General features: G+C 41.2%; 1 protein-coding gene across 2 annotated transcripts in view; it reads left to right on the top strand.

Moving 5' to 3' along the window:
• MOCOS (molybdenum cofactor sulfurase) overlaps nt 1-26868 on the top strand; it is a 393375-nt gene that overhangs the window by 206015 nt on the left and 160492 nt on the right. For both annotated transcript variants that reach the window (XM_075316537.1, XM_075316536.1), the window contains exon 6: nt 24349-24548. In XM_075316537.1, the coding sequence (XP_075172652.1) occupies nt 24349-24548 (200 nt within the window). The remainder of the gene's footprint in view (nt 1-24348; nt 24549-26868) is intronic.

The following is a 26868-nucleotide window of genomic DNA, read 5'->3' as shown; positions in this document are numbered from 1 at the left end:
CTGCTATATTTATTCCCATCCTAGTATATATGTTGCCATTCTCGTATATTTGTCCCCTTCGTGGTATATTTGCCCATGCTATTGTATTTTTCCCTATCCTGGTATATATGTCTTCATTCTGGTATATATAGACCAAATCCTGTTATATTTGTGCCCAGCCTGGACCCATCCTGATATATCTGTCATTGTCATGGGCGTATCCTGGTATATATGTCCCCATCCTAGTGTATATGCTCTAATCCTGGGCCCACTCTGTTATATTTGTCCCTATCCTGGGACATTCCCTGGAAAATTTGTCCCCATGCTAGTATATGTGTCCCCATTCTGGTATATTTGTATCCATCCTGGTATATGTCCACATCCTGGGCCTATCCTGGTATATTTGTCCCCATCCTGGTACATATAGGCTCATTCTCTTATATTTGTCCCCATCCTGGTATATCTGTCCCGGTCCTGGGCCCATCCTGGTATATATGTTCCCATCCTGGTAGATATGTTCTCATCCTGGGCCTATCCTGGTACACTTCCTGCTAAATATGTCCCCATCATGGTATCTATGTCCACATCCTTTTATATTTTGTCTTCATTCTGATATATTTGTCCCCATTCTGGTATATTTGTCCCCATCCTGGTGTATATGTCCACATCCTTGGCCCATCCTGGTATATATGTGCACATCCTTGGCCCCTCCTGGTATATGTGTCCCCTTCCTGGTACTTGGCCCTCATCTTGACCTTATCCTAGTATATATGTCACCATCCTAGTTCATGGCCCTTATCATGACCCCATTTTGGTACATCGCCCTCAGCAGAGCCCCATCCTGGTACTTGGCCCACAGTAGAGCCCCTCGTGTTATATTTTTCCCCATCCTGTACATGGCCTACATTATATACCTGGGAATTGTGTGACCCAAAATATATTAAACCACCATATTTTAAGTAAAGTTACTAAAAAGCTGTTTATAATTTATTACAATTTTTAATTGGAAAAGACTACAAAACAGTTTTTTGCATTAAAAATTACAAGATGGGGTTAAATTTAGGAACACATTGTTCACACTATTACATTAAAGTCTATAAAGAACAAGGCAAAAAGTGAGGACACCAATAAAAAGCCCTATAGGATGTGACTCAACATCTGAGCCTGCGCAGACCAAATAACTAATGACTGGGTGGGTGATGGGGTAAACATTAAATACGTACTGGAGCATGGATAGATATATATAAACAAGATCCGTTTAGATATGCCTGAGCTATCCAAGCATGGTCACTAGGTGGCGCTCAAATAGCATGCTTAACCCTAGAACGCATACCTGGGGCCTCGCAGGCCTGCTAGGTCATTTGTTTTCTATGGTAGATTGAATTGCTTGTGCGTTCTAGGCTTACATATATATAACCTTGTATGTAAGTGCTCGTTCCAGCGATAAACTACAGACACCGTCCTCCAGACTCACTCACCCATATTGCATAAGTGTGCGGCTCAGATTCCAGGTCCCATCCCACGCCCGACGTACGTTTCGAAATGTTTTTCCTCGGGGGCCATGGGGATAATAGGAAAGAGTGTGTTTATATAGCCTGGATGCCATGAATTGAGTGCATGTGAGGGGCGGAATTTCGCACACGTGATCTCCGCCCTCCGATCATTCCAGGGGAGGCACAGGTTAGAGGAAATCCTCCTGACGTCATTTACCCATAACGCCACCTCAGGAAGCATCTCCTCACTTTTTGCCTTGTTCTTTATGGACTTTAATGTAATATTGTGAATAATGTGTTCATAAATTTAACACCATATTGCAATTTTTAATGCAATAAACTGTTTTGTAGTCTTTTCCAAATAAAAATTATAATAAATTATAAACAGTTTTTGAGTAACTTTACTTAAAATATGGTGGTTTAATATATTTTGGGTCACATAATTCCCAGGTGTTTGAGTTAATGGGATCGAGTTTATATATGGGGAGTGACCCATTCATCTGACAATGAAATTCCTTTTTTCCCTTGCTTTTGTTGTTAATGGCCTACATTATAGCCTCTACTGGTATATTTTTCCTCATCCTGTTTCATTGCTATCATTATGCCCACATCCTGGTACATGACTCTCATCATGCCCCCCTCCTGCTACATGAGCCTCATCGTGGCCCCATCCTGATACATGGTCCTCATCATGGCTTTAATATGATACATGGCCTTCATAATGGCCCCTCCTTCTACATGGCTCTTATCATGGTTCCTCCTGGTATATACGTCACCATCCTAGTACAAGGCCCTCACCATGGCCCCATGCTGGTACATGAGCCTCATCCTGGTATATTTGTCCCCATCCTGGTACCTAGGCCCTCATCATGGTCCCAACCATGTTACATATCCCCATCAAGCCAAACACAGTAAAATAAAAGAAAATATTATACTCCCCTCCACTACACCAGTGTACAGTGTGTTTTTCTGATGCTGGCAACTGACTTCAGCATTTAAGTGGAGCAGTGCATGACCTCAATGCCATGTGCACCCACTTATACTTCTGTCAGTGCTGGCATATTTTCTGCTCCCCATGACCGGGATTATGGGCATGGGGAGCCGTGAATATTCATTTTCTTTAATAGCAGCACATGCGATCGCCAAGCAGCTGATAAATTGGGCATTTATGAACACAGCAATACCAAATATGTGTACATTTTTTATTTTTTTAACTTTTATTTTCAATGGGGTGATTTGAATTTTCAGATTTTTTATTTTGTCATATTTTTAAAACCTTTTCTTTACATGTTTTATTTATTTTATTAGTTCTCCTAGAGAACGTTATGTATCAGCAGTCTGATTGCTTGTCCATAGCTGTTGATTAGAGCTGTGCAGTTCTGATCAGCAAAAATGCACTGTTCCTTTAAGAGCCACTGCTCTGTCAGCTTTTACAGGAAGTACGTCATGATACAGGGGTCATCACATGACCCTTTGTTACCATGGCAACAATCAGCTCCCTGTGATGCGATCACGGGGCTGTCAATGACGGCATGGAAAGTCGCGATCCCCGCCTTTGCCATTTTGACAGCACAATCTAAGTGACAAGCAGGCGCAGGTGAATCACAGATCCACCTACTCCTGTTAGCCCCACATGCATGCTGTTCAAATCAGCAGTCAAGTGCGAGGCTCACCACCAGCTCACCGCAGCAACCGACGGTGATTACCGCAACATTACCAATGACATATCAGTGCGTCATTGGTTGTGAAGGGGTTTGAAGGGGTTGTCCTCGTGCTTTAATCTTTAATATTGATAGTCTATCCTGCACCTCCACCGTTCAGCTATTCCCAATATCAGCAATGGCTGAATGGGCTCAGTTGTGGAGAGGAAAAAGCAAAGTTCCATCAACTGCATAGTGGCTGTAACAGGTTATGGCTGATCCATGTCTATTCATTTAAATAGAAGATGATGTGCAGTATCTGGACGTGGCCACTGTAGCTGACAAAGCTCTATTAAGAAGCTCCACAAATGATGACATTCAGATCATCACTATTAAAGTTCTGGGAAATACCATTAACTAGATATCACCAGCACATTTATCTAATTAAATAGGAATACTGGTCTTGCCTTATGTTTATCTAGATATCAAATTGTTAGAAATGTTTTATTCTATTAATTATATGTATCCCTAATTTTCAGCAAATCTCTGGTCTGAGAAATCCATTTTGCAATTGCAAGAAAAGAGCAGTTGTTGAAAAAAATGTCTCCTCCATTTACTCTTGAAATGAAAATTATTCTAACAGACAAACGAACCAAATTCTTTCATTTTCAAAGATGAGCAAGTCTAAAAAAAATCTTATCTGGTAAAATGAAAAATGGTTGGATTTAGGCCCCCCATACACATTAGACTAATGTCGGTCAAACCTGCCAATACTGACTAGTATGGCTGACAGCCTAATGTGTATGAAGGTACTAACCAACTGACCATCTGGGAAGATGTCTATCGGTCTTGTTCAATCTTGGACTGCCAGTCGCATTGTCTCTCGGCTATATATTTTTAATAGAGAACATCACTTGGCTGACAGCCACTTAATGTGTATGGCTGGCTTTAAGTCACTTGAACAACAAACGCTAAAAAACGTAGAGTTGATTTGCTTAGGATTTGCATTGAAGTCCTAAAATTTGGAAAGAAATATTTGCATCCTGAGAAAATAAAAGAAATCTTTCTATTGTGCTTGACCTTTGTTTAGGATCAATTGATTTAAGCTTAGAAAATACTGAGTAAGAAAATGGCATTAGGTAGGAGGCTTTATAACAGAAGTAGATTATATACCGGAAATAAAGCAGCAAATTGATGTAACAGAGCAAATATAGGCACAGGCATGACTCAATGAATAAAACAGTAAATGGAATATACCAATTAGAGCAAAGACCAGAGACAGAAGTAATCACCCTCTCACAAGCCTCCTATCTAATGTCATTTTATACTGGGGTACAATATCTATGAGCATATATAGTTATTTATTTGTGGTTACGGGGATACTTCGCACAAAGCCATTTGTTTTATCACTTTGTTACTCTATTTTCCCCTGACTTTACCACCAGGTTGCCTTAATTCTCTCTTTTTTCCTTTACTATCTATACGGAGAACTACATGGCAGTCGGTTTACTAGTCCTTTGGTCTCCTGCTGATAAAAGTGATTTTATTGAATCTATAGAAAGTATTCTCTACATTATGCTGCTCTCAGATTAACCTGGTGACAGAATCACTTTGAGGCCTTACCCAACATTACGACCTGTGAAAAAAATGATAAAATATTTTGGTCTGGTATTTGAGTTCTATTGAAACTGTGAAAACAAACCCATTCAATGCAATTTTTCATTTCAGCCAGAGAAGTCTGTATTGAAAAAATTGCTACAAATAAAAACACTAAAATCTGAAGCCAAGGAGGAATCTATTAATTCTGAATATATTAGTAAAGGAAAAAGGATTGTGTCTCTTTCATATGCTGATTATGATGGATAGTATTGTAAAAGCTTTTGCATATTTTAGCTCGAAATAGGCACTTGTTTTAGAACTCATATGCAAAGACAGTGGACAGTGATTTTATGCAAAAGGCTATTTGGAATGAAATGTAAATGAAAATTAATAAAAGATGCCCAGTTCACCTTTGTGAATTGGAACTGAAATGTAAATGAGCCAAATTCTAATTAAGCATAGATAATACATATATGTTTTACTGTTATGGTAAAAAGGCAGGGTTTAAGAGTATGCTCGCTCATCTACAATATATCTAGATTATCAACCTACAAAAATACAAATATAGAAGCTATACACTGAGTTACAAGAAACTATGACAGGCCCTTTTTTTTATATAAATTATTGATGTGATAATCAGTTTTAGAATGGGTTCAATGTTTCAAGAATAAATGGATTCAATTACAATGGTTAAGTGAATTGATACGGATTAGGCTAGGCTCACACTAGAATTGTTGTATTTCTTTTTTTTTATGTAATTTTAGGAGCAGAAAAATGGAATGCAACTTATCAGTTAAGAACGCTGAATTTGGTATCTGGTTAAAATGGTCAGTTTATGTAAGTTCAGATCTGTGCCAATCAGTTTCTGTTATTTTAAATCTAAACATAGCTGTGTTTTTTGTTCCCAGGAAATTAAGCAAAACTTAATACAATTAAAGGATTCATATTCATGACCGGCCGATTTTGCGCTTTTTTATTTTCGCCTTCCTTCTTCCGAGAGTCGTAACTTTATTATTTTCAGTCAATCTGGTCATGTGAGGGCTCGTTTTTTGCAGAACAAGATGTACTTTTAAAATAAACCATAAGTTTTACCATATAATGTACTGGAAAATGGTAAAAAAATTTCCAAATGCGGAAAAATTGCAAAAAAACCTGCAATTGCACTACTGGTTTAGAGATATTTTAATCACTCTGTTCAATATATCGTAAAACTGATGTTTTGGCATGATGCCTGAGGTCAGTGCAAATTTGTAGACACCAAACATCTATAGGTTTACTATTATTTAAGGGGTTCAAAAAACAGAAGTTTGTCCAAAAAAAGTGGCGTACTTTTTGCGCCATTTTCCGTGACCGGTAGCATTCTAATTTTTTGTGATCTATGGCTCAGTGACAGCTTATTTTTTGCATCTCAGACTGACATTTTTAATGGTACTATTTTTGCTCCGATGCTACATTTCGATCACCTGTTATTGCATTTTGTGCAAAATCTGCGGTGACCAAAAATTGCAATTTTGGAGTTTGGAATTTATTTGCCGATATGCCGTTTATCGATCATATTAATTGATCTTATATTTTGATAGATTGGGCATTTCTTAACATGGCGACACCAAATATGTGTATATTTTTTATTTTTTTAACCCTTTAATTTTCAATAGGACGAATGGGAGGTGATTTAAACTTTTAGGGTTTTGTTTTGTTTTTTTTTAATTTTTCAAAACGTTTTTTAAACTTTTTTTATTTTACTAGTGCCCCTAGGGGACTATAAGGATCAGCAGTCTGATCGCTCATTCATTTCTCTCAATCACAGCAGCACAGCTCAGACCAGAAAAAATTATCATCTCTTGTAACAGGCAGTACTCGGCTGTTTCTTACAGGACCTGAGTCATGTGAGCTACATGAGTCATCACCTGATCCTGTGCTACCATGACAACCATCAGAACCATGTGAACACGTCATGTGACTTCCGGTGGAGGCCTGTGACTATGCGATTACCGCGATCATCATTGAAATGGCGCTGCCACATCTTGACAGCACCATTTAAGGGGTTAACAGGTATTGGTGGATAGCAATTTCACTTGTACCTGCAAGGCACACATGTCAGCTGCACTGCAGCAGGTAGGGATTAACACTATGACCGCAAAGACGTAATATTATTCCCTGCGGTCGTTAAAGGTTAATCAAAAACCTAAATCAGTTTGCATCATCTTTTTTTGTAACTAAATGCAAAAAAATTTAGATTGGAAAAACTACTAGTGTAAATCTAGCTTAGATAAATAATAATGACATACAAAAATATATCAAAAGATATACAACATATCAAAAGAAATCATCAACAGTGAAAGACATTTATGCAATATCGAAATAGTACATCAACAAGATCAGGAAGAATGACCATGCAATGTACCCATTCTCCATGATTTTATTTGAGGGTCTGGAAGGAGGTCCAGTGTAACACATCAGCCCGGATTAACAAGATCAATCATAATCTCCTACATCTTGCTATTCTAATTTGACTATTTTGTTCTGTGTCTAACACTCGTATACCCTTGATTACAAAATGGAACACTATGCTATGTATGATCTGTGATCTTTTTTTAATAGTGGCCTGTCTTAAGGAAATTTATATTTTTACTAAATAATATATCAGTCTTTTTTTTATATAGCTATGTAATAGAATACGTTGTTACGCATAAATTAACAGTTAAAATAAACAAACTTGGGTTTACACATTCAGTTACGTTTAACTCATATAATCTTCAAAGTTAAAGTTGCACTGCGAAATGGAAAAATTGTGGAATTAGGATTGATAGATATGTTAATAATATGCAGTTGACATCATCCTAGATGTGTTTGATGGGAGAAAAGTTCGGAGACGCTGCTGGTCATTGTAGCAAGTTTAGGCTATACAGGCTGTTCATCATACCAAGAACAATATGTAGCCTGGTCTTGTTTTGAAAAACAGTTCCTGGGACACTTCATTAAAAAACTTGTAACACTTGATCCATGACCAAATCAATCTAACATCAACTGTTAGGCGGTCTTTACACGTTGCGACATCGCTAGCGATTGCTAGAGATGTCGAGCGCGATAGCACCCGCCCCCGTTGTACATACAATATCTGGTGCTTGCTGCCGTAGCGAACATTATCGCTACGGCAGCGTCACATGCACATTCCTGGTCGGCGACGTCGCTGTGACTGCCGAGCAATCCCTCCTTCAAGGGGGAGGTGCGTTTGGCGTCACAGCGATGTCACCGCGACGTCACTAAGCAGCCGGCCAATAGAAGCGGAGGGGAGACATAACATCCCGCCCACCTCCTTCCTTCCACATTGACGGTGGACGCAGGTAAGGAGATGTTTGTCATTCCTGCGGTTTTACACACAGCGATGTGTTGTGCTGCAGGAACGACAAACAACATCGTATCTGCAGCAGTCACGACATTATGGAAATGAACGACGTGACACAGATCAGCGATATTTTACGCTTTTGCGCTCATTCATCGTCGCACCTAGGATTTACACATTGCGGCGCCGGATGTGCGTCACTAACGACGTGACCCCGACGATATATCGGTAGCGATGACGCAAAGTGTAAAGCCCGCCTTAGTGTACCTGGAATGATTACTAGTGGGGTCTAGCTACTGTACATTTTGCCATGCACTCCATAATTTTGCAACCTTGATGATTTCCCTGGCCATGGGCATTCAGCATAGCAGAGCAATGCTCAAACATTGTGGTAATATGTTTAGGATTTTTGTCCTGCTGGAAGATGAACTTGTGCCCCAGTCTCAAGTCTTTTGCAGCCTCTCACAGGATTTCCTTCAGTATTGCACTTTATTTAACTGAATCCAACTTCCCATCAACTCTGACCAGCTTCCTTGTCCTTGCTGAAGAACAGCATCCTCACCTCATGATGCTGCCACCACAATGTTTGCAGTGGGGAATCATGTTCTCAGGTTGATATGCAGTGTTTGTTTTCTGACACATGTTGCGTTTTGCATTTAGTCCAAAAATAATTCAGCAGTGCAATGTGTGATGTTCAGAGCTTGGGCTATATTTTTGATACTCTAATCCTGCTTTAAACTCTTTTACAGCTTCCCTGACCTGTCTACTAGGTTGCTTGGTTTACATGATGCTGTTTGATCTCTAATGTTCCCACAAAACATCTAGTACCTTCACAAAACAGCTGTAATTATACTGAGAATAAATTATACACAGGTGGATTTAACCCCTTCATGACCTTGCATTTTCCGTTTTTTTAATTTTAGTTATTTCCTCCCCTTCTTCTCAGAGCCATAACTTTTCTTTTTTCCATCAATATAGCTATATGACGGCTTGTTTTTTTTGCGAGACAAGTTGTACTTTGAATGAAACAATTAGCTTTACCATATAGTGTACTGGAAAGCTGGTAAAAAAAATTTCAAGTATGATTTTTTTTTTTAAATTATTTACCATGTTTACTACATGGTAAAATAGATCTAGCCGTATGATTCTCCAGGTCAATACAAGTACTTAGATAGCAAACCTTTGTAGTTTTTTTTGTGGTGAAAAAAAATCAGGAGTTTGTACGACAAAAATAATTTAATTTTTGCCCCATTTTCTGAACCATAACATTTTTATTTTTTGGGATGTGGGGCTAATAATGGTTAATTTTTTGCACCCTGATCTGACATTTTTACTGATACCATTTTTGGGTAGTTGCAATAGTTTTGATAACTTCTTATTGTATGTTATTATAATATTGTGGAGGCAAAAAAAAACGGGGGTTTTTCATATTTTTTTTCCAGTATGCTGTTTACCAATCATATTAATTTATTTTACATTTTAATATTTATGAACTCAGTGATACCAAATATGTGTATATTTTGTTTAATTTTCAATGGGCCAAAAAGAGGTCATTTAAACTTTGTGGGGGGTTTCAGATATTTAAAACCTTATTTTCAGCATGAGCTCTTCTCTGTATAGCAGAGATCATGATCTACTATGAATGCTGGCTCATAGCCAGTCTTCACTGAAGGATTATATTGACAGATACAGGATTCATCAGCTGACCGCTGGCTGTCATGACAACCAATCAGCAGCCTGCAATCAATGGAAGCAGGGAATTACATTCTCCCCACCAGTGCATGCTACATGTTGCTATCAGATATTGATTTAACTAGTTAACAGCCGTGGACAGATCTCCGATTTGCCCACGGCTGTTAGAGGCACATCACAGTTGATCAGATCAGCTGTGATGTGCAAGGAAAGATGAGGGCTTAGCATGTGAGCCTGCATCAAAGGCAGGAAAAGTTTCATGTAAATCTAAATCAAACATCATGATTGCTTTGCAGCATCAAAAGGCTCAGGCTATGTGTGCATGCTGTGGATTTACTTGCCTCGGATTTGCTGCAGAAAATGTTTCTAATATTTCTGCAGTGATTCCCCAGCAAAATCTATGGGTATAAAAAAATGCTGTGCGCGCACTGCGTTTTTTTATGCCTGCGGATTTATCCGCGAAATTTTCGCTGCGTAATTAATGTGCATATCACTTCTTTTCCACAGATTCCTGTGTTTTTTGCCATAGATAATGGTAAAAATACGCAGGGACCAACCTGCGGAAAAAACGCGGCAAATCCGCACCAAAACCGCACCAAACCGCGGCAAAACTGCATGCGGATTTTGTTGCGGTTTTGTTGCTTTCTTTTACCGCAGGTGCGGGATTCTTTCACAGGGTCACGATTTTCCTTAAGAAAAAGTCAATTTCTAGTGCGCACATAGCCTTAACAAGCAAGGACACTGCTGCTTGGAAGAACAACCATTTATCAATTCATCAAAGTCTTCAAAGAGTGAGGTTCAATTGCTTTGAATAAGGCTTAAAGGCACCCAAGAAAGTCCAGCAAGGTTCAGGACTATCCACTAAAGAGGATTTAACTATAGGATTGCTTCAGCAGCAGTATAGAGCTTGCCCATTCATAGCAGCAGGCAGGTGTCAATTCATCTGACGAAGGCTTAAAAGCAGACCATGTGTCAATATAGTCAGCAAAGAAGCCACTACTCTTCAACTCTTCAATAAAAACATCAACGACAGACTAACTTTCATCAGAAAGCACAGGAATTGGACTGCAGAGGACTGAGTAAAGTTATTTTCTCCGATGAAGTCCCCTTGTTTGGGACATCTGGAATAATAACACAGGTCTGTAAGGGTAAAATTGTTAGAAAAGTAAGAGAGGATTTTTATGTACTTTCTGTCACCTGAAGTTGATAAAAATATAGAAAAAATTCCATTATGTTCAGTTTTTTCACAAACACTGACCCCATAGGCTTGTTCTTGCACTATACTTTGACCCCTTTGTGTGGCCTTTGGTAAATTATTTTGGCGTCATTATATTGGATTAGAAATTAATGCACACCTAAACGATTCTGACGATGACTATTGTCCCATCAAGACACAGCTTTTTTTACATCTCAAATGAAATGATTTAGTCAGGGACTTGGATCTTTCTACACATTCTGCAGAACGTTTAGGCTCTAGACTAAAGGAAAATAACCTGCTGGCTCCTGGTAACTGTCTTTACTTGTGCAGAAGCAGAGAGAAGGAATTTCTTTCCTTCTTTTTTCAAGATGGTGCTTTAGTGTATTGCAGGGATATTCCTTGAGTACAATATGAGTGAGTGGAGACTCTTTATTGATTCATTAAAAAAAAAAGTGTAAAAGCTGTGCCACTGCACAATGGCAGCAAGTATATGCTTTAGGGCCTCTAGCTCATTCTTGATAGAAAAGCTATGAGAATTTAGATTTTATTCTAAAGAAACTTAACTATGAGGATCAAGAGTGGACAATAAGTGGTCATCTGAAAGTTTTTTCTTTGCTCCTTGGGCAGCAAGGAAGATACAAGAAGTACTCATGGTTTTTGTGTGAATGGGACAACCGGGATATAACTCATCACTGAAGCTAAGTAAAGTTGGCTGACGAAAATATCTTTGCAACCTGGACTCAAGTACATAGTTGAGGAAAGTTTAGTTAATTTCACTAACGTTTTCCTGCCACCACTCCACATTACGCTTGGACAGATGAAGCAGTTTGGAAAAGCTCTATCAAAAGAAAGCGAGACCTGTGCACCAATTTTCAGGCATTGTTGTAGTGCTAACATATTAGTGGCCATCAGGAATCCATATTGGAAGTATGTCTTTAATAAACCCTTTAAGATATTAGACTGCAAGAGTTATAGTTAATAATAGCCTGTTTTTCTGTAGTTTTCCCAGACACCTGGAGTTATAGTTCTAGTGAGAAAATACATGTTTATAGTTTTTTGGTGAAAAAAAAATCAGAAATTTGTCCAAAAACAGAATTGTGCTTTTGTAGCCATTTTCCAAGTTCTCATTTTTCAGGATAGGGGGCTCAGGGAAGGCTTATGTTTTGCGACTTGAGCTGACATTTTTAATTATACCATTTTTGGGTAGATGTGATGTTTTGATCACCTGTTATTGCATTTCAGTGCAATGTTGCAGCAACCAAAAAACATGATTTTGGCATTTTTATTTTTTTTCTCACTACAACGTTTACCAACCAGATTAATTTATTTTCTATTTTGATATATCAGGTATTTCTGAACATAGAATACCAATTAAGTGTATTTTTTATTGTAATATTTTCAATGGGGTAAATGGGGATGATTTGAATTTTTAGATCTATATATATTTATATTTATATCTGTAAAAACTTTTTTTTACATTTTTTTATTGATTTTATTAGTCCGCTTAGGGAACTGTCTGATTACGTCTGATATTCAGAGCGATGCTTCAGCAACCCTTTGAACAGCACAAATCCTCTTCTATGAATGCTGGTGTTCAGGCGGTCAGCAACAGGGGTCTTCAGCTGCCCTCCGGCTGTCCATCAGCGACCCGTTATTGCCTTATGGTGCCACTGATTGCGGCGTGGAATGGCGTGATCCTCACCAATATGTGTTAGATCTGATCACTGTGTTGTCTGAACCATTATGATTATAGGGACACCAAATATGTCCATGTTATTTGCTGATTTGTGATGTTTATTATTTTTTTTTTAAAAGAGCATTAAAAATTACATTATTCTTATTTTATTATTTTTAGTAACTTTATTAGAAGAAAGAAAATCTCTTTTTTCTCCCTCTGGAGATGCACTGCTCTGTATAATGGATCTCTATGTCTAGTGCAATCTGCCTGTGGAATCAGAGGCTGCAAAGCAGCTTCAAGTATAGAACACTCTCCATGTGACATCACCAGAGACTGTGGCTGAAAAGATAGGGCGCCTGCTAAAATGTTTGAAAGTTGTTGGTTTGTCCCAGGGAGGGAGGACATTTAAATAAAAAAATTATATTTTTGTAATTTTTTTATCATTATTTTATATTAGTTGTATTACAACAATATATATATATATATATATATATATATATACATATGAAGAAAAAGTCAGATATATACAGTATATCTGAATAATCTGCTTTTGAGTTCCCTGCCTGCAATATAGGTCAAGCTTACCATATCCTCCTATACTTTAAAGTACAAGCAATGACTCAATGGTAGGGCTGCTACTTATGGCCAAAGAGTTCACGGGTTCTCGTCGCAGAGGAGGAAAATTTAGTTTATGCACTGCACTGAGAGGAAGAAGAACCAGTACAAGAGCAGTGAGGCAGGACAGTCCTATTTAATCCCTTATGGTTGGGACCTTTGCTTACACTGCAGGAGCCAAAGAAATGCTAAAACACAGTATGAAAGCAGTTTTTCATCTCTTTCTCCTGTCACCATTGGTTGCTTGCTACTATGTGATTCTATGTACAGCAAATGGCAGGTCTGGACAGGAAAAGGGATGAAAACATACCTGCATGCTGGCATTGCAAGCGTCTCACACTGGGCAGAGTGTACTCTAGCCCAGCGATGCTCGCGGAAGTGGTGTTCATACGTAAAGCACCCAAACTTCAAATCCAAACTCTGTTTTATTTCTAAAGTCTGTGTTTCGTACAAACACTATACCTCAGGTTTGCTCATTTCTAAAGAAGAATTGCAGAGGAATGTAATTGACGTGAGCAGAATAGAACACTCTGCCACCCTAAGATTGCAGTGAGGACCCCTCATTTACATATCCAATTATACAATTTTTATACAAAATGAATTAAGTAAAATGTATTCTACAATTATTATTTTTAGTGGAACCTTATAGAAATGTAAAAATTGTTTTATTTGAGCTTTAGAAGTGACATACTCTCTTTACTTGTTTTTCCTCATTTTGTCTTGATAGACAAGTTGATAGACAATTTGCCATATTGTGTAATGTAATGGTAAGCAATACATAATGTGTGTTCCGATTTGCTGTGTACTTATAAGAAAATGTTGGATGCACATCACAATGAAGTCAGTTCAATAGCTTGCACAATGATTTGGTGGCATATTTAGCATTGGCTGAATACAGTATATACAGAACTCACATAGAAATAACTGATTAGAATATTTAATGACTTAACAGAAGAGGACTTGTTGGACTTCTCTACCAATATAAGAATCAGTAAAGGGTCTTCATAATTGCACCTTCTCTATCCATGCATACATTATGAGTGACAAATATCAATAAATAGAATACGTTTAAGTTTTTTATTCTTCTTTTTTTGAATTACAAAATACCATACATTTTCAGTATTTGGAACTTATTATTGTTCAAGTAAAAAAAATCATTTAATTGTTCAGCAAATATAAACAACTAGTATTTTCCTCCTATTTGCATCATAACTGCCAAATTTGACAAAAAAATATTTTTGTAATTCTCCAAGTGATTAACCAAAAATTACAATTTTGAAGCGTGAATAGGTGCCGATTCACAAACCTTTATTCTTTCCTTTTGAAAAATGACTTTGAAATGGTAATTTGTGCTCAGCTGCATCTGCTCTCAAACCTTCAAATAACAATAACCAAGAGTGTCACAGATATGCTGTATATAAAAGTTAACAAATCAAAACGAATTAAGAGAAGAATGATGTTCTTTAGAAATGAAAACATTGTGTGAAGCTCAATGTGGCATTTCACTGAGAATTATTGTGACAGAGCAAATGATATGCCTCTGGTTTTGTTGTACCTAAGGCAGTCAAAACAGCACAGGGAAGAGATGAAGATCATTGGTGACAAACTGAGGCAACATGTTCTTTCATGATTTATTTATGCTGCTCATTTAATTGTAAAAATAGAAATAATGAACACCTTCCATAGCCAAACAAGACATTTCAGAGATCAGTAAATAAACAGAAACTCACAACTTTGATATAAATAAAAATGGAACTAGGAAGCAGATTTTAATGTTGGAAAAGGCAGGAACTGGTAAGATGAGTATACTTTTATATCTCTAGAGCCTAATAAAGAAAAAACACTTTTTCAGGAAACATTTCCAGAGCATTTCTATGGAAAGCTGTTTTTACATACATATTATATGTTGTTCACTACAGCCACACAATATTTGCACCAAATGTTTCATGTTGCACTCACACAATGTAATAGTGGCTGCAGAGCGGAAGGAAACGTATTAGGTTTTTTTATTCTGCCCCACTGTTGTGGAAAAATTAGCAAAGTATTTGGCACCTAATAAATTAAATTTTGTGAAGTCCAAATGGGTGGTATGAGATATTTCTCTCTGATGGCTTGACCTTTTTTTCCCTGCATGATACTGACCAGTCATAAGCAGGCAACAACACACCAAAAAAAGATCATTCACACCATAGATTAGAGTAGGTTTGTTAGGGTGTGATATGTAATAACACAGCTCTGATCTCTTGATTTAACCTCGTGCATGAGTAGAAAGAGCTAGGAGACTAGAGAACCGATGACTCAAACTTTCACAAAAGTTTCCTCTGGGAATTGCTTTTTAGTGACACATGTCAGCATGTATCACTAGTAGTGATGAGTGAACCCGTGGATATTCGTGGTCGCCGAACCAGCACAGACTAAAAAACAATTGGGTTTGGCAGCCGAACCTGACCCCAAACAACAAACCCCATACAAGTCAATGGGGATGAGAAGTTCAGGGCTGTCAAATAGCTGTTGTAAGCATTAAGGGGCTACAAATGGAAGTTAAATGGTAGTAAAAACAGAATAGTTATACATACCATGTTTCCTTGATTATCATGCTGCAGTCAGACTCTTTTTAGGCATGTTAATTAAGGTTCATCAATATTTACTGCTTCCCCAGCACACCCTCTGTGTGAGTGTCTGTGATTGGTCGTAGACTGCTACATACGCCCTCTACCCTGCGTCCGCAACTGTGATTGGTTGCAATCAGTTTGCTGTATAGTAGTGTAAAAAAAATAAGTAATTTAAAAAATGATGCAGCTCCTGCCATATTTTGATAGCCAGCTCAGGGAAAACAACAGCTACAAGCTGCAGCTCCCACCTGTGAGCTTTGCCGTGGATGAATATTAAAACAGAGGGGATCCTACATCTTTTTTTAAATTATTTAAAGAAATGATTGTAAAAAAAATGTAGACTCCCCTCCATTTTTGATAACCTGTCATTGTAAAGCAGACAGGTGGGGGCTGATATTATCAGGATGGTAGCAACCGTGGATATTGCCCCCCCCCCCCCCGACTAAAAATACCAGCCTACATTTGCCCAGAATTGGCACATTACATTGCAGAGCTTGATTGCAGCTGTCATCTTCTGACAAATCACAGCTGTCATTAACCCCTTATATTACCCCGATTGCCACCACACCATGGCAATTGAAATGCTGAGTAAAGCACCATGATTGGCACATCTAATGTGTTGCGCCAATTCTGAGCACTTGTGGGCTCATATTTTTAGGCTGGTGGGCTTCCTCTCATCCATGCTTCCTCTCATCCTGATAATAGCAGCCATTACCCAACTGCTTTACTGTGGCTGGTTATCAAAAATAGATGGGTTCCTATCCCATCAAAATATGGCAGGAGCTCACATAGTTTTCTTAAAATCTATCTGATTTACAATGGCAGGTTATCAAAAATGGAAATGATTCTACATCTTTTTTTCCAATAATTTCTTTAAATAATTTAAAAAAACGATGTAGGATCCCTCTGTTTTAATATCCATCCACGGTAAAGCTCGCAGGTGGGGGCTGCAGCCTGTAGCTGTTGTTTTCCCTGAGCTGGCAATCAAAATATGGCTGGAGCGCATCATTTTTTAAATCACTTATTTATTTTTTTTTTACACTACCATATAGCAAACTGACTGAAACCAATTACAGATAGGGACACAGGGTGCAGGGCATGTATAGCAGTCTGCAACCAATCACAGACATTGGCACAGAGGGTGTGTTACGGGGGGCTGTCTGATAATAACCGAAAGGAGTATCAGACAGTCAGGGTCCACCGTGCAGAGACTCTGCTGCAGACTATGGCAGAGTGCAATACCTCTGTTAACTCACAGAAGGATATAATAAGTAAGTAAAGCAATTCCTCCCTTACTTGGAGGGTGTGTGAAATGATCTCTGTTAATAATCACAGAGACAAAGGCAATGTGTGCGAAATGGCACCTACCTAGGTCCGCTCTTCTAGTGGTGCAAAAGAGGCGAACAGCAGCGTAAGCCGCATAAAGCTCCTACCTGCGTTCGCTCCACTAGTGTGCGAGGACACGAACCACTAGATATGGCACCTGCCTAGGTCTGCTCTTCTAGTGGTGCAAAAGAGACGAACAGCAGCGTAAGCCGCACAAAGCTCCTACCTCCCCTAGTGTGCGAGGATACGAACAACTGCCAGACGCAGTATAAGGAACGTTACCCTAGCGGCAACGTCCACCTACGAGTCGAATCACAAGGCCCAGCCAGACCATGTGCCTCAGGCACCTGCCTATGTCCGCTCCCCTAAGAGGTAAGGATACGGACAGCAGCCGAAGCTGTAAGGTATAAGAACGCTACCCTGCCGGTAGCGCTCACCTAGCATAGACAGAGAGATGCCTAGAGGAACGTGCACAGAGCGTCTACTCTCATGCATGAACCAAGAGGACTGAGCACCATGCGGCGTGTGTCAGGGTCTTATATAGACTCTGTGCCTCATCCAAGATGGAGGACACCCGAGCCAATCCGCTGCCAGAATGACAAGAGTGACGTCATGCTGGCCTATCACCGAGCAAGGCGTCACAAGCACATGACCAGCGACCAATCGGCATAGAAGGTGTCAGAGACATGTGACCTCGTGTCAGCGATGATGTCACCCGCACATGTGCAATGGCTCCAAGATAGGACTTAGTCTCCAGCGCTCGCACATGTGCAGTAGCAAGAAATCTGGACTTAGTCTCCAGCGCTCGCACATGTGCAGTAGCAAGAAATCTGGACATAGTCTCCAGTGCTCGCAGCAACCGTAACAGTACCTCCCCCTCAAGGGCCCCCCTCCCGGCGACGCAGGTAATCGGCAACTAAGTCGGGAGCATGGACAGCCTCCTCAGGCTCCCAAGAGCGATGTTCCGGGCCGTAGCCCTCCCAATCTATCAAGAAGAACCTGCGCCCTCTAACCATCTTAGAACCAACTATGGCTCGTACCTCATAGCTAGAGCGAGAGGAATCAGAAGCAGGAGAGTGCACTTCACGAGCGTGAGGTAAAATTGCCGGCTTTAGCAGTGAAACATGGAATTTGTCATGGATCCTAAGATGGACGGGTAACTTCAATTGGTAGACTACAGGATTTACCTGTCGAAGAACCTCATAAGGACCCAGGAAGCGAGGAGCAAATTTGACAGAGCTCACTCTAAGTTTCACGTTTTTTGCAGAGAGCCACACAAAGTCCCCTGGAGAAAAGACAGGAGCCGGGCGACGAAACCGATCGGACACCGTCTTCATACGGTCCTTAGCTGCTTGGATTGACTCTTGAGTCCGATCCCAAACCTCTCTGGCATTAGTTGCCCAGTCGGCCACAAGAGGAGGAGGTGCAGCAGCGGGAAACGGTACCGGTACCCTAGGGTGTTGCCCATTATTGAGTACGAACGGTGTCTGCCCAGTGGCCTCAGCCAGCGAATTGTTAAGGGCAAATTCTGCCCAGGGTAGGAGGGAGGACCAGTTATCGTGGTTCTCAGCAACAAAGTGTCGAAGGTATATAATCATGGATTGATTGGTACGCTCAACCAAACCATTGGTCTCCGGATGGTATGCCGAAGATAGATTCAACTCAATTTGCAGAAGGCTACAAAGATCTCGCCAGAAACGGGAAGCAAATTGCGGGCCTCTATCACAAATGATACGATCTGGCATCCCGTGAAGCCTAAAGACATGCTTGAGGAATAGTTTGGCTAGTACCCTGGAAGATGGGATTCTCGATAACGGTACGAGATGAACCATCCGGGAGAAATGGTCCGTAATGACCCACACAAATCTATGTCCCTGTGAACATGGAAGATCACCCACAAAGTCCATGCCTACCACCTCCCATGGTCTATCTGGCACTGGTAAAGGATGCAAGAGCCCAGCCGGTCTCTGCCGTAATGGACGGTTGCGAGCACACGAGTAGCAGGAACCGACATATCTCTTGACGTGGCTGGCTAAGTGTGGCCACCAATACCACCTCTCCAGTAACTCTCGTGTCCGCCTAATACCAAAATGCCCACCCACCTTTGAGGTGTGGGCCCATGACAGTATATCATTCTGTCGATCAGGCGGAACAAAGGTCTTGCCCGGTGGGATTTGGTCTAACGTCACAGGGGAGAGCATATGAAAAACCCTGGAGGGAAGGATAAGACGAGGTTCGTCAATCTCTTCCTGGGTAGAAAGCATAGAGCGAGACAGGGCGTCTGCCTTGTTATTCTTACTCCCAGACAGATAGTTGATGGAGAAGTGAAAGCGGGAGAAAAACAAGGACCAGCGGGCTTGGCGAGGATTCAGACGCTGAGCGGTTTGTAAGTACGTCAGATTCTTATGGTCTGTATAGACCTGGAAAGGATGTTTCGCTCCTTCCAGCAAGTGACGCCACTCCTCCAAGGCTAATCTCAAGGCGAGCAGTTCCCTATCCCCAATGGTATAGTTTCTCTCTGCCGGTGAAAAGGTTTTAGCAAAGAAGAAACACGGCCTTTTTCTACCTGCACCGTTCTTTTGATACAAGACCGCACCAGCACCCACTGAAGAGGCATCAACCTCTAAGAGGAAGGGCTTACTCTCATCGGGTCTTTGAAGAACGGGAGCAGTTGAAAAGTGTCTTTTTACTGCCTCAAAAGCCTGAGATGTCTCAATAGACCAGGCTTTGGGATTAGCACCTTTCTTAGTCAAGGCCACCAAAGGGGCCACCAAAGTAGAAAAATGGGGTATGAACTGCCTGTAATAATTTATGAATCCTAAGAAGCGTTGCACCGCCTTCAAGGAATGAGGTTCGGACCATTGCAGGACAGCAGAGAGCTTCGCAGGATCCATAGCCAGGCCCTCTTGTGAGATAATGTAACCCAAAAAAGGTAATGAGGACTGCTCGAATACACATTTCTCGAGTTTAGCAAACAATGAGTGCTCCCTTAAACGGGAAAGGACACGAACGACATCCTGACGATGAGTCTCCAGATCAGGAGAAAAAATCAGGATGTCGTCCAGATACACCACTACTGAGGATAACAGTAAATCCCTGAACACATCATTTACGAAGTCCTGAAATACTGCGGGTGCATTACATAACCCAAAAGGCATGACAAGGTATTCATAATGACCGTCTCGGGTGTTAAAAGCGGTCTTCCATTCGTCAGCCTTTCGAATTCGTACCAAGTTATACGCACCCCGCAGATCCAACTTCGTAAAAACTTGAGCTCCTCTCAGTCTGTCAAAGAGCTCCGAAATTAAAGGTAATGGGTATTTGTTCTTTATTGTGATTGCGTTGAGACCCCTGTAATCTATGCAGGGACGCAAATCACCCTCTTTCTTCCGAACAAAGAAAAACCCAGCTCCCGCGGGAGAGACAGACTTACGAATGAACCCCTTCTCTAAACTCTCTCTTATATAGGTCGACATGGCCTCCGACTCAGGTATCGACAGGGGGTAAACCCTGCCTTTAGGTGGAACCGAACCTGGGATAAGGTCTATGGCACAGTCATACGGCCTATGGGGTGGAAGAACCTCAGCACCCTGTTTGGAGAACACGTCAGCGAAATCCAAATAGGGTGTAGGTATGGGAGAGAGATCAGTTGATGCAACCGCAACGACCTTAGGTGGTAAGGGAAGACATCGGGACTGACATTTCGAACCCCAACTAATAATGCTGTCAGACTCCCAGTCAATGTGAGGAGCATGAGTCCGAAGCCATGGAAGACCCAGAAGGATGTCGTCTATACCCTCAGGCAAAACAAGAAAAGAAATCTCCTCTATGTGACCCTGAGACAGGGAAAGGCGCAAGGGAACTGTCCTCAATGTAATGGAGTCAGACAACATAGTCCCATTAACAACACGGACAGGAATAGGCGCCTCTAACATGATAGAGGGAATATTGTGTCTCTTTACAAATCCTGAGGACACAAAAGTCCCGTCAGCTCCGGAATCCACAAAAGCCATAATAGGCCATGTATTCTCAGATAACGAGAGCTGACCTGGGATACAACACTTAGAGGGTGCAGAAGACGTCTCTAGTAACCCCCCTCTAATGGTTACTAGGCCAGGGAGTTTCCCTGACGACTAGGACACTTGTTGGCATAGTGCCCAGCCTGACGACATACGTAACATATAGGAGGACCAGACTTGCGTAGTCTGGAGAACGTATGACCTAACTCCATAGGAGTGGGAGATGTTTCAGATGCTGAGGAAGATGGTAGTGGACCCTCAACAACTGGAATAGCCCGATGCTTAGGGCGTGAGGAAGAGACCTCGAGTCTACGTTCCTTATGGCGTACATCGATCCTCGTTGCTACTGTGATCAAGTCCTCCAGAGAAGCAGGGACCTCACGAGTAGCAAGAGCATCCTTGACATAGCCTGCCAACCCTCTCCAGAAGATAGGAATCAACACCTTCTCTGGCCAATCTAGTTCTGCCACCAGAGTTCTAAAAGCAATGGCATAAGAACTAGTGGATAACGAGCCCTGAGATAGATCTAACAGTCTCAGGGCCGCATCATGGGTAACCTGCGGACCCATGAATACCGCCTTAAGAGCATCAAGAAAGTCTTGATGTCTCAGAGTAACCACATCAGAGCGCTCCCATAAGGGAGTCGCCCATTCTAAGGCTTTGTCCTGAAGTAAGGAGATGATAAAGCCTACTCTGGACCTCTCCGTAGAGAAGCGAGAAGAGTTGACCTCTAGGTGTATCTGACACTGACTAATGAAACCACGACATGATCTGGCATCGCCAGAATATCTGTTTGGCAGAGCAAGTCGAGGATCATGTGCAGATGTCACCATGGTCTGAGGTTTATCCTCTATACTCTTGAGCCGTGACTCAAGTACTTGTATGTAACGGTGTAACTGCTGATATTCTGCCATAACTGCCAGACCCTTGGCTCAGTCCTAATGTTACGGGGGGCTGTCTGATAATAACCGAAAGGAGTATCAGACAGTCAGGGTCCACCGTGCAAAGACTTTGCTGCAGACTATGGCAGAGTGCAATACCTCTGTTAACTCACAGAAGGATATAATAAGTAAGTAAAGCAATTCCTCCCTTACTTGGAGGGTGTGTGGAATGATCTCTGTTAATAATCACAGAGACAAAGGCAATGTGTGCGAAATGGCACCTACCTAGGTCCGCTCTTCTAGTGGTGCAAAAGAGACGAACAGCAGCGTAAGCCGCACAAAGCTCCTACCTGCGTTCGCTCCACTAGTGTGCGAGGACACGAACCACTAGATATGGCACCTGCCTAGGTCCGCTCTTCTAGTGGTGCAAAAGAGACGAACAGCAGCGTAAGCCGCACAAAGCTCCTACCTCTGTTCGCTCCCCTAGTGTGCGAGGATACGAACAACTGCCAGACGCAGTATAAGGAACGTTACCCTAGCGGCAACGTCCACCTACGAGTAGAATCACAAGGCCCAGCCAGACCATGTGCCTCAGGCACCTGCCTATGTCCGCTCCCCTAAGAGGTAAGGATACGGACAGCAGCCGAAGCTGTAAGGTATAAGAACGCTACCCTGCCGGTAGCGCTCACCTAGCATAGACAGAGGAATGCCTAGAGGCACGTGCACAGAGCGTCTACTCATATGCATGAACCAAGAGGACTGAGCACCATGCGGCGTGTGTCAGGGTCTTATATAGACTCTGTGCCTCATCCAAGATGGAGGACACCAGAGCCAATCCGCTGCCAGAACGACAGGAGTGACATCATGCTGGCCTATCACCGAGCAAGACGTCACAAGCACATGACCAGCGACCAATCGGCATAGAAGGTGTCAGAGACATGTGACCTCGTGTCAGCGATGATGTCACCCGCACATGTGCAATGGCTCCAAGATTGGACTTAGTCTCCGGCGCTCGCACATGTGCAGTAGCAAGAAATCTGGACTTAGTCTCCAGCGCTCACACATGTGCAGTAGCAAGAAATCTGGACTTAGTCTCCAGCGCTCGCACATGTGCAGTAGCAAGAAATCTGGACATAGTCTCCAGTGCTCGCAGCAACCGTAACAGGGTGGGAGGAAGCAGTGAATATTGATGAACCTTAATTAGTGGGCCCAGAAAAGAGTCTGACTGCAGTGTGATCATATACATGGTATGTATAACTATCCTGCTTTTACTACTATTTAAATTCCATTTGTAGCCCATGTCATTTTTTTACAGTGGTTTTCCTAGCCAATCACAGCCATGCCAATTCTTCACTCTCCCTTCCCCTGGAAGTACTCTCTTTATGGCTGGCTGTATGTGGACGGAGAGCCGAACTGCTCAATCATTGACTTCTATTATACTTGTTACTTGAGTTGAGCACTTTCAGAGTGTCTGACCTGCTTGACCTGAGTAACAAACGCCCAAGCTTTTTAGTGTTTTAGTGGTCTGCCATCACTATCTGGAACTGGAAAACATTGCGTTTTTTAATTAACAAATATGTATACCATTGAAAATTCATAAAAATCTCATTGTGATACCTTAACTTAAGGGACTAATTAAAAATGTAAAAAACATGTCTGCCATGTCAATCACTAATGAGGAAGGTCGGGACATGGAAAACCAATGGGTAGAACAGTGCTCCGAAGGCTTTGTACGTAACACCCTAAATAGCATATTTATTAATATTCTACATAACGTAGGCAGCAATTAGAGGCACTAAAAGTGCAATATTTATATAGCGTCTGCATCCCCTACAAGGCTATGTGCTTAGTTTCAAGTCATTTTGTCCAGCAAAGTGAACATTGTAAAAACAAAACTCCAAAAACAGTAGAAGAATTGCTATTTTGGTTTTTTATTTTCATTTCATTCTATTTGGAAGTATTTCTTCTTATTTTCTGCGCATTATATGGTAAAAATAATGGTGACATTCAAAACTACAACTTTTCTTGCACAAACAAGCCTTTATATGGCTACATTGACTGATAAATAATGGTATGGCTTTTAGAAAAAAAGGAAAAAATGTTGTGTCTCCAAGAGTATACTTGATAACGGCTCTATTTTTTTGTCTCCATTTGTGGTATTTTGTTTTTTTCAGCAATATGTTCCTTCTTTTGTGATTACTTCATAACACTTTTCTTGAAATGACTGTGCTTTGAATGCTCAGAAAAATGCTAAGTGATGTTTTGCATTGCAGGTGGAATGGCGAATATTAAGAATCATACCCATACACTGGCCAGTTACACCTACTCTGTGCTTTCTGCTCTGCATTACGCTAATGGAATACCTGTAATACGCTTCTACACTGACACAGAGGTTAGGACTTTCGATACACAGGGTCCCGTCATTAATTTTAATGTGCAGGATGAAAATGGAGGCATAATCGGCTATACTGAGGTACATATTTGTCATGGTTCATATAATCCATCTGTGAAGTAATTTCTCTCTTATTAATTGCAATACATTATTCATGTACCTTGCCTTTATTTACTCACTTTGGCTTTATTTACTTTTGTGCAGCTTTAGACTGAAACTTTTTCCCTTTGAGTTATATATTCTGACAGGTCTTATTATCTCAATAAATGTTAGTTTAAACATGAATAGATATTTACCACACGCTAGAACCTGAGCATCAGATCCCATAACACTTACTGAACACAAATTGAGACAATACAAGCAGCCAGGCTTCTACCGATTCAGTGCGAGTGATGCTGCTTGTTAAAATATAGTGAAAGAATCTAAAAAAATATACAATTCATTACAATGTTGCTTATAGTTACCCTCTGTCAGAAACTATAAGACAATTGAGAATAAGGTAAAATAACTTTCATATGATTGCCTGCTGTAGAAAGGTTAAAAGGGCGCCAGAATTTTCAGAAGATTTCTCTTTTCCCAGATAGTTTTTATAAAAACACAGCTATCTGGTAAAAAAAAAAATATGTAGTGTTTATAAGAACTTACTCACTTACACCTAGTCTTGGCTAAATATGTTTTCTGTAATTTCCAGTGCCAAGAGCTTGATAGTACTGACATGCATATCCAATTATACACATTAAACCAGGGATCTACTGAATTCACATGAATAGTATCCCACAGAGGTTGTCCAAGACTATATTATTGATAGCCCATTCTTGGGATATCAGATTAATGGGGTCCCACTCCATGGGGTCTCGCTCCACTGATTAGCTGAAATCTGCTTCAGCCAGAGGTACTTAGGCCCTGATTCATTAAGTAGTTTCACCAGTTTATGATGTAAAATACCTTATTAAGTTGCAAAATTATTGCACAGCTCAGAAATTGTCTAAAAATATTATGACTTTTGCTGTTTTCACCCTAATCTCATCAAGCTTCACCAAATAGGCGCGACATGGATATGCCTGCTCATCTAATTCATTAAACGTTTTGCCACTATAGCGGCATATCTTTCATCAGAAATGTACTCCATCTTGAAGGGCATGCCCAGTGTATGGCACAAGAGGAGAGGTATGACAGGGAAGTTGTAAAGGAAGGCCCTGATGCTATGGTGTGGCAAGAGGGTTCACCATCTAACTCACCTGTCGCTGATCCCTGAGCTCCCTAAAGTCCATACATGAGTTCTTCCAACAGTGTGCAATCACTTACCTAGGCCCTGGCTTACCCTGCACTTCCCCTGACTAGTGCTCAGGCCAGCAAGACACTAAGAGATTACAGGCTCTACCACACACACTATAGGTGCTTTGGGGATAAAGAATCATATAGTAAAGTAAACCCCAGCACTTAAATGAAGACAAAAAGGGGAAGTATGCGTAAGTGAATTTATTGACTGACACACTGCAAAGGGAACCTAACCAGAGCAACAGCACCAACGTTTCGGCATAGAGCCTTTCTCAAGGTTGTTGCCTGAAAAGGTGTGAAAACAATAACAAAAGTGAGTGCATTATGTACAGGTGATACATACAATATTTACACAAATAATACAAATATACATGAAGGAATACTGCGGATGGAACGTACATCACTGGTCAGAGTCTCCCTCCCTCTCTTTCTCTCACTCTCTTTATCTCCCTCTCTTTCTCTCCCTATCTTTCTCTCCCTCTTTCTCTCCCTCTCTTTCTCTCCCTCTCTTTCTCTCCCTCTTTCTCTCCCTCTCTTTCTCTCCCTCTCTTTCTCTCCCTCTCTTCCTCTCCCTCCCTTTCTCTCCCTCTCTTCCTCTCCCTCCCTTTCTTTCCCTCTCTTTCTCTCCCTCTCTTTCTCTCCCTCTCTTCCTCTCCCTCCCTTTCTCTCCCTCTCTTTCTCTCCCTCTCTTTCTCTCCCTCTCTTCCTCTCCCTCTCTTTCTCTCCCTCTCTTTCTCTCCCTCTCTTCCTTTCCCTCCCTTTCTCTCCCTCCCTTTCTCTCCCTCTCTTTCTCTCCCTCTCTTTCTCTCCCTCTCTTTCTCTCCCTTTCTTTCTCTCCCTCTCTTTCTCTCCCTCTCTTCCTCTCCCTCTCTTTCTCTCCCTCTCTTTCTCTCCCTCTCTTGCTCTCCCTCTCTTCCTCTCCCTCCCTTTCTCTCCCTCTCTTTCTCTCCCTCTCTTTCTCTCCCTCTCTTCCTCTCCCTCTATTTCTCTCCCTCTCTTTCTCTCCCTCTCTTCCTTTCCCTCCCTTTCTCTCCCTCCCTTTCTCTCCCTCTCTTTCTCTCCCTCTCTTTCTCTCCCTCTCTTTCTCTCCCTTTCTTTTTCTCCCTCTCTTTCTCTCCCTCTC

Source organism: Anomaloglossus baeobatrachus, chromosome 6 (assembly GCF_048569485.1).
Source record: "Anomaloglossus baeobatrachus isolate aAnoBae1 chromosome 6, aAnoBae1.hap1, whole genome shotgun sequence".
NCBI lineage: Eukaryota > Metazoa > Chordata > Amphibia > Anura > Aromobatidae > Anomaloglossus > Anomaloglossus baeobatrachus.
Note: the sequence above shows the minus strand (reverse complement) of the source record. Positions and strands in the feature narration are given on the sequence as shown.